The following is a 12287-nucleotide window of genomic DNA, read 5'->3' on the forward strand; positions in this document are numbered from 1 at the left end:
CCCTTTATTTATTTATTTTTGCAACATAATAATGATTGTATATGGTAAATATAATTTTAATCGGTAACTTATGGGAGAATTAATTTAAAAAAAAAAATATTTTTCAAGTATTAATTTAGAAGTGAATGAATACCAAAAAAGGAGAAGATGGACATGATTGAGACACATCGTGAAAATGCCACCTGAGAGCATTAGCCCCTCATGTCTCCATATTACAACTCGAGGATTTGGATACCCCGAAAGACCGCTGATGACCATTTACCAACTGTACTCAGCGGAGCTTTGAGATGCTGGACTGATCTGGGGAGATGCTGAGGTTTTTGTGTGACAGGGTTGGCTTGAAGAAGACTTGGATTAGGGAGTAACCATGGATAAAAAAAAATAAAATAAAAAAAATTCATTCATCGACTACAAAGTTTTAGACCATTTCATTAGTTCTCATCTGAATATATTTGTATTAACTTCATCATTATGCAATGGCATACTTTAGATTTTTTAATGTTGACCAAATTTACCCATTACAGATCTTAAAATAAAATTTTGTTTATGTGCCCGGAATATAATCACTCGTATAATGACTTCTTATTGACATTAACAACTTCTTATTGACATTAGTAGAAATTAGCTACTAGAAATACTCACCATACTTTTGATACATATGGTGGCAGAAAGGCAAAATTTGATCTCAGTCAAGTACCTTATCCGCCCTATGTTGGGTGAAGATCCCCTCACGTTGAATGCTATCATTAAATTGCTTTAGTGGCATTATTTACTGATGCTGACTCCATGTTCCATTTGTCACTAATTAACTGAATTTAAAATAAACAAAAACCAGACACATTTGTTAATTTACTGAAAAGTCTATGTATTGAAGATTTGTAAACTCGTTGAGAGAAAATATATTAATTACCTGTACAAATGCCAGAAATCAGACCTGAGACATCAGTTTCGTAGTCAGATGTGCACCCAACTTTATTAAGTGTATTTTATTTAAAACAAGAGTTCTCCCTGAATTGTGTATTTTATACTCTTAAAAAAATGGGATACGTACTCTTTGTTAATAGAATCGACAACAGATATAATATGTATTGGAAGCCTAGTATTAAAGTGTAATTGGTATCTAAACGATTTATTGCCAGAAACTACCCCAAAAAATCCTACAAGCGTTTTAAGCAAAACCCATTTGAGAACTTCAAAGATAATTTTTTAAAATTAATTCCATTTAAAGATTATAAATAAGGTAATATTTCTATGTTTTTTCTAATTTCTTGAAAATTAAACAATATTAATTTTATATTAGGTGTTTTGATCGGGGCAAAGTATCATTTTATACAACGGGAATGTGAAAGTCTGAGCATTCACAAGGCTTAGAACTTGGTCTTAATGCCAGTGCTGGGCAATTAACCCTTCCCTTACGATGCTAAAAACTTCCATGCGCTCCGGTGATACGTATTTTGTACACCATATGAAAATGTGGTTTAAAAATGGGAATATTCCTAAATGTTGCTTTTATTGACCATAGTTGAAGTTGAAATGTAACAATTTTGTAATGTTAGCTCTGATAATTACCTGAAAACGAGAAAAAAAGACATGAGTGGCCGTTATAAATGGCGTAGTGTGACACTACTGTCGCGCAAGACGATCTGCACACTACTGGACTGGCGGAGCTAACACGTTATGACATGCGACATGCACGAATACTTACAAAGCACGCCACACGCGCACACACAGAAACGTTTGTGTATTGATGATTTTATTCCCGATTTTTTCACAAATTATTTATTCCCGTCACTGCAAATTAATAACTTTATATTACAATACTTTCATGTAATACTTAATTATTAAAAAAAAATATTGAAAAATTCTGAGCCCGTATATATTATGTTTTATACTGGTATTCTCATTTGAAACGTCGAGCTGTAGTAAATACATATCACCGGGAGGGGAAGGTTCACATAATTGAGTTGTGCCCGTGTTTATATTTTAAACTAATACCGGAGCTTGTATGTGTAAAGTGGACAAAGTTGTATGGTATGTGTGCTGTATTTTATCTGCAGAATTTATTTGATTGAAAACATTAAATGATTGTAAATTAAAGGCCAATTACTTTTTGACTATAGCAACAGATTTAGAAAAGTGGTATCCAACCTTTATTTTACCAATTATATACCTAAATATCTTTTATTCTATTATATGACTAAAAATACCCTTTTCCCACTGAAATTATTTCACCAATGGATTACTACAAACACAAAAATTATGTGGCTGATCGGATCATTTAGGTGGCTGTGCTCGCTAAAAAACATAACCTTTTTATAATAAAATGCAATGCTGCCTATTACAAAAGCGTCAATAGAACTGCATTTTGATATATTAGTTGTCAGGGCAATATATATTTCTAAAATCTATACAGCCATTTGAAATTTAAATGCATATTTATTTCATATCTCAGATCAATATTCCGTTACTTAAATACGGTATATTTATCATTTTATGTAAAATCGTATTTGAAAAAAAAGCTTCTTAAAAGGTTAGGGGACTTCTGTAATATTATCAATTTATATGTATATTAAAATCTATCTTTCATTTGTAAATTAATACCGTGATAATTATTTTGAAAGTTCAGTGCTATTGTTTCAGATAGTTTAGTAATATATCCACACAATATAGAATATACATATTTATTTTATTGAAGTGGCAATATTGAAATGGTTGTTATATTAGTTGGTCTGGTTGGATACTGCTTGTTCCGTGTAATAAATGTTAAAGTGCTAATTTTGTGTTTTTAATTTTCGTGGCATGCACAAAACCTGTTTTAAAAGAAAACTGTATACATATGTAGCGGAACCTTGGGTGACACACATCTGAAGTTACAAATAAAACAGTCTGCAAACAAAATTTCCAAAAATATAAAATTGTCTGTTTACAAAAAGAAAATTTGGATTAGTTTTTAATCTAACATTTTGTTAGTAACCTGAGGATCCATAGTATATCATTTTAGAGTATGTATGTATTATGATTGTAAAATAATTGTGAGGATTAAATGTTCAAATGTGTACTGAATTAAAATCAATTAGAGTGCTAAATTGATTGGATAACATGTGTTTATTATGTATGGTTCTAGGTATTTTACTCAGTATTGATACTGCTCAAATTGTAATGAGTATAACATAACTTATTACAAAACCATATCTAAATAATGGTTGTTTATGCTGTTTCTGACTTTTGCAAATGTTTTACTTTACTAAATAAAATTGTTTTTAAAGTTGTGTATTAACTGATTTTAAATACTTACATAAATATTTACAACATTTTGAGTGTGTCCAAATACTTGTTCACAAAATCTGGAAAAAATTACAGGAGTTATTTTCATATTATTTTTTAACATCTCATCAAAGATGAAGAAAAATATGGAAGTCTGGGCATTAACGGGGCTGACGACCATCATAGGCTGGTTTAAGTGATCACTTTACACACGTGTAACATTCTCCAATTCTACCCATTATTGACAACTACACTATTCAAATTCTTGGAAGTTCTATATGTATGAACTAATTCAGAAATATTGTTATTGAATCACTAATTATTATTATTATTATTATTGAATCATTGAATTCTTTTCATCTCGCCAATAGATGTCTCTAGTGAAGTTCTAGTGATTCAATAACAATGTTTCTGAATTGGTTCATACATATAGAACTTCCAAGAATTTGAGTAGTGTGGTTGTCAATAATGGGTAGAATTGGTGAATGTTACATGTGTGTAAAATGATCACTTAAACCAGCCTATGATGGTCGTCAGCCCCGTAAATTCCCAGAATTCCATATTTTTCTTCATCTTTGATGAGATGTCAAAAAATACTTGAAAGATAGTTTATTTTAAACAAGACTGCTATGATAAACAGTTCTTTTCAACATTCCAACTCTATGTTGGTGGATGATTGTTTCCGAGACAGTCAACTTTTCGCTGTAATTAACTCACGGTGTTGACGCTCTTTCTATTTTTTACATTTTCAAGGGAATGGTGAAAAACTTAAATGTTTTTATTTTTTTATGCTGTGTGTAATTGAAATGGTATGTGTGAATAAAAATAGATACTATTTATATAGATAATGGAATGTTTATCTAACAAGTCGTATGTTTAGCAAACGGTTGTTTTTTTGTATTAAAATTTAGAAAAACTATTTTCTTGTCAAGACTCGGAGTCTTTTCTGTGTTGTAGTATTTTAATTAAGCTTTAATTATATTAACTAAACTGAGAATAATAAAATAAATAAGATTGAATTCATAAAATTAAGTAAATTTACGTTGGCATTCAATAGCAATAATTAATGTGCATTGGGCGTGCGCTGTAACAATTATTTATTAAAATTAGAAACTTTATTGAGAAGTATCTTATATTAAAATTAAATAGTACATACTAGTTTTATAGGTATTTTAAAGAAGACACAAGCCTTATTCCAATAATTACACATGTACAAAAACAGCACAAAACAAGGTTTTTTGAGGTTTATTAAAGAAAGTTATAAAACAGTCGGGTGTTGTTTGTGAGCTTTAGTTACACGGAATTTTACTGTCCGGCAGTCCGGTTAGCATGATAAAACGGATGATTGGCTTGTGCTTTTGGCCGTCTTTCTTTGGATCGGTGCGTGTTCACGGTGCACGTAAATTCGATCATGCTAAACTGTCGTAGTCGCTTTTATTATAAAAACTGGACTGCCGGACGGTAAAATTCCGTGTAGTGCACAAGCGCTCTTAGAGTGGCTGAAAAGAGATTGATTTATCATAGCCAAGGTGACCGTACGTTTAGTACTAGTCTTGCAGTTATTCTGAAGAGTAGACAGGGGAGAGCTTGATGGCGGTCTATTATGAAAATAAGATGCAACGTGAGCACTTGAATTTTAAATACATAAAGCAGGTTTTTTTTATAGATTTTGGGTATTTATTATAAACCAACACTAATACTTTTTTAATTAAAATTTATTATTGGTTAACTAGTATATTATTATATATGAAGAGAAGATGTATAAAGGCGTAATTAAAAATAGTTATTCACTGAAAGTAATTGTTTGGTCCTTGAAGGAGTGGATACTTTCATGGAAAATGTCTTCCTCTTCACTTCCAGTTTCGTAATATGTCGGGAAAGGTGGTGCGGTTTTGTGTTTCTTATTTGGCAATACTGTGTCATATATGTAACAAAGGCTGTTGGTTCCTCCCGGGACACCAACCCCCTTCACCCATATTACATTATATTTAGTGTTAATACGGACAATTTCGACACCTTTAATAATTCTCCATCTGTAAGGGTAAGACAAGGTATGTTAAACCAAAAAATCTGGATGAATTCATAAAAATACACCATATAATAACATCTTTAAATGTGGTCATAGCATACAAATATTAAATTTTATTGGCTAAAAAGTTGATTTCAATGATTTAATTAACCAGGAGGTATTTATAAACATGGCCAAGTGAGCACTGGTTATGTTTAATAAAAAAGAGCCCCAAATATTTTCAAATTACAATTCCAAGTGTATTATTTTCAAAAGAATCTGAAGAAGTACTTAAATTATAAATAAAAAAATAGTTTTTATCACTTGAGCATTATATTTTTAAGACTAGTTTCAGAAGCTACAGACGAGTCTATCTACAAGTTTCAATATAAACCATTGTACGAGGCCTGTTTAAAAGAAAAGGTGAATTTTTAATTTTCGTGGGCTGTGTTTATTCAATTATCATTTTTTTGTTATGTTGGTACACATATATTTATATGTTATCAGCCATTTTGGATTAGTGATTTGTTTTTGACAACTGGAAAGGTTAGTCACGTTTTTATGTGTTCTTCGATTTTTTACTTTTGAAAAAAAAATGCTCCAACGCACTTAAAATATTGACTGTGGCATTCGGTGAGTCTACTTTGTCTCAAAAAAGTGTTTGTAAGTGGTACAAGTGCTTTACAGAAGGCCGAGAAGATGTTAATGACGATGAGCATCTTGGAGTTGCAACCATGTCAACAAACGAAGTTAAATTATCAAATTATTAGTTTTACAGAAGTAATTTTTTAATTAAAAATAGATGTCACCACAAAGTGTCTGTCAAATCCATTAATGAAATTAATTTTACAGATATTAAGTTGGGAATCCCAGCCTTAAAATTTTAAAAAAATATTGCAATTATTATGCACCCCTACTGGAAAGATAAAGTAAAAGCACCAAACCTGTTCCCCATATGACCAGGCATTTTCTTGCCTGGCCAAACTCTGGATTTCTCTCCCCCACCACCTATGTTTCCCGGGCGACGATGTGTCTTGGTAACTCCGTGGGTAGCGGGCATTCCTTTGAAGCCCCATCTTTTCATCACTCCTTGAAATCCTCTATCAATTCTATAATTTTAAACATTCTCAATTATTAAATGGTAAAAAGAGTAAGGAATTCTGGTATGCTATCTGAAAAGTGTCTTTGTATATGAAAGGCTATTTATATGAAACACGCTTTGTATATGAAAGGCTTTTTCTACCCATATGGTGGGAAGAGTAAAAATATAAATTTTACAGAAGCATTTTAATTCAATTTGAAACAACATTATTTTGCATGTTGAATGCAATTTGTTTCTATGCGATTTATTGATTTACGTTTTGGCTATCCAAGTTTCTCTTTAAATTAATATGTACTAGTATCTCAATAAAATTTGTTTTTTTGACTGTGCTATTTCAAAATCTGGGAGATTCACTAAAAGAAAAAAGGTAGAATGTTCTGTAGTACTTTCCAAGATAACCGTTTTCACTTTGCACTGCCTATATGCCTTATACATATTAGCGAAGTATTTTTGATTTCAGTAATACCTGAGAAAGCGCTACTTACGTTTTTCCTCTTACATCCACAGAATCTCCTACTCTAAAATGCGAGGCCAACAATGGAGTTCCTGCAGGCAAAGCCGCTTGGGGAGAAACAAAGAATCGGCAAATGTTTTTCTTAGGTAGTACTCCGGCTTTCTCAAATAATCCATAGTATTCTTTTGTCAGGAGCGATGGGTCTATGGTTTCCGATCCCACGAGTAAACAACCTAGCTTCCTTTTTATCCTAACAGCAGGTTTAAAGGTAGGTTCATATTCTTCCGGAGGTGTGTACTTAATGACATGATTATCTGCAATCTTGTAAAAAAAAAATATATAAACTATCAAATTAGCTTTTGTAGAGTAATACATTATTATTTGGTTCGCGTTTGGCTACCATGCTGAAGGTTGAAATAAATATAAGTGATTTTTCACTCTTCATAATACCCTTCACTGATACCTTAAATGCAGAATTGATTTCCCTGCTTTCGTATAGTTAACCCTGCCCTATGTACCATCAGGTACGAATGAGTGTTAGAAGAAATTGAAACTTAATGATACAATATGTACGTATATCCTATGCCTATCCTGTTAGTTAACCTACCAAATTGCTAAAAACAAGTCGACAACCATCTTACAAAAGGGCAAAACATCTTACATGTTGAGTAAACGAGTTCACCTTAAAAATTTAATTTCTATAGGATTATTCAGAATATAATAAGAGTGGCATATTGTTCTATTAAAAAGTAATAAAAATAAAAAAAGTAAACTGAGTATTTTTGTTTTCCAAACACAAATAACTCTAATCATCAATCTCTGTAAAATCTGCAAATCTATGTTACTGCCTTTGTAAGATGGGCGACAGAGTGTGTAGCAGAAGTATGGTTAGTAATAAGGTCAATAACACTGCACTATGCTATGGAGGGGGACAAACAAAATATAACCGCAGCTTACATGAAATATAGACTGAAATTTCCATAATATGTATACATCTGTCAAATAAATACGGGGACTGAGTAATTTAAGAGGCTCACGTAAATGTTTTTTTTTCTCACTCGCTGGCGACTGAGAAAAAAGTTGGCGCAACTATACTCTGTATTGATGCTAAGTTTGAGAGTGATCTATAATTTAGTTTGTTGTCAGGAGTTAAAAACATTGGTTGCAATCAAGTGTGTGTGGTAATTTTTACCATGGGGGATAAAAATAACAAAGAATTTTGTATTATATTTCAGAAGTGTTGAAAATGTTGCAGAAAGTCTATGGTGACTCTACAACAGTGCTCGCCAACTGGTGTGCCGTGAGCTGGATACAGGTGTGCCACAGTCAAATTCAATGTATTTGATATTTTAAAAATTTTCATTATGTATTTATTACACAATGACAAATTATTTTTCATAATACTGACTATTTTTCAAAATGTATAGAATAATTATCATAACTGCACAATTTTTCAATGGTCTATATAATTTACCTAAATATTTTAGCTTTTGGCCTGCCTTGGAATTCTAGGAAGAATTTTGGTGTGACGTAGGTGAGAAAAGGTTTCGGACCACTGCTCCACAATATCGAGAATGTGAGCATTTGAGTGGTACAAAGCATTCAAAGAAGCTTGTGATGTGTTTGAAGACTCGCCTCGTCTTGGACGTCCGTCAACGTCGAATACTGAAGAAAATATAGACCAAGTGAAAAAAATTGTGCTTAAAAATCGTCATTATAGCTTGCACGTGAACTAAATATCTGTTTTGAATCGGTTCTAATGATTTTGGGTGTGAGACGCGTCACAGCGTGGTTAGTTTCAAAACAGCTGATTTTTTTTCAAACGCATCAACAAACTCAATCTGAGTACATGCTGTTACAAATAGAATGGACCCCACATTCATAGAGCACATTGTAACTGGTGACGAGACATGGTTTTATGAGTTTGACATGCAAACTAGCCAACATACATCGGAATGGTGCTTGCCTAATGAGCCGACACCGATAAAACCACTCAATGTCGCTTGAAAATCATGGTCACACTTAATGTTTTCTTTGATATTTGTTATATTGTTCATTGGGAATTTTTTCCTGATGGCCAAACAGTGAATAAATAATATTATTTGAGGGAGAAGATCCGCTGAAAAAGGTCAAATTTGTGGAACAATAAATCTTGCATTCTCCACCACAAAAATGCACTGTCTCGCATAGCCCTCGATTTGAATGAAATTTTTAACATAAACTCAATGAACAACTCCCGTATTTTCTCCACTTGGCTCCCTGTGACTTTTTCTGCTCCCCAAACTTAAATTATCGCTTCTTGGAACTTATTTAGACTCAATAAAAGATATTCAAGTAAAATCGCAGCAGGATCTTAAGGCGATTCCAGAGTATACCTACAAAAACTGTATAGATGTCAGAATCGTTCAGTGGAAAAAAAAAATCACTTCAAAAGGAGTAGATTTTTAGGGAGATTCAATAAATTTGGAAGATTAATTGATATGCTGTTATTTTTTTACTCAATTCCGGTATTTATTTGACAGAATATTTGTGCGAACTTTTATAAATGTGTTTTATTGCTTATTAAATTTGGAATAATTAATACCTGTAAAAGTGATGTTAAAATTCTCCGACCCTTATTGTCCCAAAGGGGATAGTCTCCAATCTTCCGCGCTATTAGTCCCGTTCGTTTCAAGTATGGTTTCCATTCCACATTGGGCGGTTGCTCCGCTTGGAGAGGGGAACTGGATTCACTTTGCAGATAACGCATAGATGAATTAATTTCATATCGGTCTTTGACGACTTCATTAATGAAATCTCTGTTTTCATTTGTGATGTAGTCTTCGTGAATCTAGAAATGTAATGCAAAAAACTAACTTACAACAAACGACTTCACATTCACCAACGAGTCTTACGAGAAAAGTTAAAATATACTATGTTGTGTGTATATATGTAAAGTAACATGTCTTTATGAGATGTATTATATTTGTGGATAAAGTTAAGATAAATACATACTCATCTTATACAAAACCATTTGTTTTTAATTTATTATTAGATTAAAACCAATATTTTTAGCTTTTCCACTTTTTTATTTGACCAGCGACCGGGTTTCGTCGTTACCGACATCATCAGACTGGTGAGAGGCTTTACAAATTTGTATGTTATATATAAAAGAAGGCAGGAGTTGATAACCATGATTTGATATAATTTTATGAGAAATTAATTTAATTTTAGTGAATTTAAGTATTGTATGATATTTTAAATATTTTTTTTATAAAGGTTTTTTGTATTGAAAGCACGATTTTATATAAAGTTAAAATAGATTTGTATTTTTTGTAAATGAATTTAAATTATGTAACGAGGTATCAGGAAATGCTGGTTGACGGCTCCTTCCACTAAGCTGTCCTTCTGCTAAGACTATCGTCTTTATGATATTAAGTTCAGAATAGCCTCCAATAACGATTATGAATGTGGTTTAATTGATCAATTAATTAGGAAAAAACAAAAGAGACTTGCAACATCTCAATTAAATAAAGCTCTCATTACAGAGACTTCAAAAGTAGTTAAAAAATGGGCTAAATTATCTTTTATAGGGGATAGTAGTAACAGAATCGGAAAACTAGCGAACAAAGATGAATGTTCCATAGCCTTTTATAATAATTATAATCTGGGGAAGATACTAATTAATAATAAAGATAAAAGGGAAAAAGAAACAAATTCAGGCTCATATTTATTAAGTTGTGGATCATGCAGTGCTGAATACATGGGGCAAACAGGACGATCGTTTAAAATAAGAATAAACGAACATGTCCAAAGTTGGAGAAATAAAAAAGAAAACTCCACTTTTGCAAACCACTTGATAGAGTCAAATCATGATTTCGATAAAAATTTTAATGTAAAAATCTTACACAAATGTAGTAAAGGTAAAAAATTAGATAGGCTCGAAATTTTGGAAATAAATAGATTAAAAAATTGTCATAATAAAGACATATTAAATTATCAAGTAACACACATTCATTCTCCCTTACTTTACCCATTAGAAAAGAAACAATAGATGCCTTAATGTCTTGTCGATAAGAAATGACTGCCGGGAAATTTACATTTCAGAGAACTTCGGACTCCCCCCGGACAACCACAGCTTAGTGGAAGGAGCCGTCAACCAGCATTTCCTGATACCTCGTTACATAATTTAAATTCATTTACAAAAAATACAAATCTATTTTAACTTTATATAAAATCGTGCTTTCAATACAAAAAACCTTTATAAAAAAAATATTTAAAATATCATACAATACTTAAATTCACTAAAATTAAATTAATTTCTCATAAAATTATATCAAATCATGGTTATCAACTCCTGCCTTCTTTTATATATAACATACAAATTTGTAAAGCCTCTCACCAGTCTGATGATGTCGGTAACGACGAAACCCGGTCGCTGGTCAAATAAAAAAGTGGAAAAGCTAAAAATATTGGTTTTAATCTAATAATAAATTAAAAATGCAATTCCATCACGAAGTGTCAGTGGATAATATAAATCCATTTGTTTTTATCACATGATGACTTCTACTAAACTATTGTTATGGTTCAAATGCATACAAAAGATACGTACCACACGTTGTTTTTGTAATAGCCATTTAGGATATCTTAATTTCATCTTCGAGTTAAAGGTTCTAGTACGAGCCTGCAGAGTGCAGGTGTTCAATCTGAAATTATATTTTAAAAAATCAATACAAAATCCCACTGATTCAGGATAATAATACATCATGAATACAAGTTTATTTTTTTTTACTTCCAGATCGCAGGGAAATTAAAAATAGTTAAGTTGAGTAATAATGCATGTTGTTTTATACTACGAGCAGAAATGTTATTTATTGATTAGTGACTTCTTTGAACGGGAACGAAATGATTAGATTAATAAAATATTAATACATTTGTGTTAATTGCAGTACAGAGAAGCATTTGGACGTCACAAATTTTTATTATAGTGTATGCTAGTTCTATTAATTTATTCTTTAAGGTCTACTATCTGATAATGATGGGATCAGAAATTTAGAAAGAAAAGTCAGAATAAATTATATTATTATAAGAAATTCACACATTCTGGTATTTTGTAGTGTCTTAGATGACTGATAATATATTTAACAGTTGATCCGTTTCACGGAAGGCACTCGGATTACGATTGATAACATATAATATTTATTGTTAGTCGGTTCGAATAATGGATTTTACTCACGTGAGACCAATAAATCGGCTACAGAGGGCATTTTCAATGATTGAAAATGCCATTTTAACAGTAAAATAGAACGCTTTTTTGGCGCTTATTTATAATAAAGTGGAAAACCCGTAATTCGTATTATTCCTATATTCCACCGAGCCATGTAACAAAAGTAAGGTTATATAGAATTACTCTTACCATAGAATATTAAAATTGAAATGTCAAAATTGTCCTCTTTTTTTCGGAGCCGTCTTATTTTATG

At 31.7% G+C, this 12287-nt stretch overlaps 1 protein-coding gene across 1 annotated transcript; it reads right to left on the bottom strand.

Annotated features, from left to right (window-relative positions):
- Positions 1-4961: 4961 nt before the first annotated feature.
- On the bottom strand, positions 4962-12245 carry mRpL3 (mitochondrial ribosomal protein L3). Its single transcript, XM_088266220.1, has 6 exons — positions 12044-12245; positions 11420-11513; positions 9413-9658; positions 6860-7149; positions 6217-6381; positions 4962-5297 (listed from the first exon to the last, which is right to left on the bottom strand). Exons 1-6 carry the CDS (start codon positions 12094-12096, stop codon positions 5048-5050), a joined length of 1098 nt encoding a protein of 365 aa, XP_088122346.1. The 5' UTR covers positions 12097-12245; the 3' UTR covers positions 4962-5047.
- Positions 12246-12287: the final 42 nt, after the last annotated feature.

Source organism: Brachycentrus maculatus, unplaced genomic scaffold (assembly GCF_059751285.1).
Source record: "Brachycentrus maculatus isolate JH-2025_06_01 unplaced genomic scaffold, ASM5975128v1 h1tg000263l, whole genome shotgun sequence".
In the NCBI taxonomy this organism is placed as follows: Eukaryota; Metazoa; Arthropoda; class Insecta; order Trichoptera; family Brachycentridae; genus Brachycentrus; species Brachycentrus maculatus.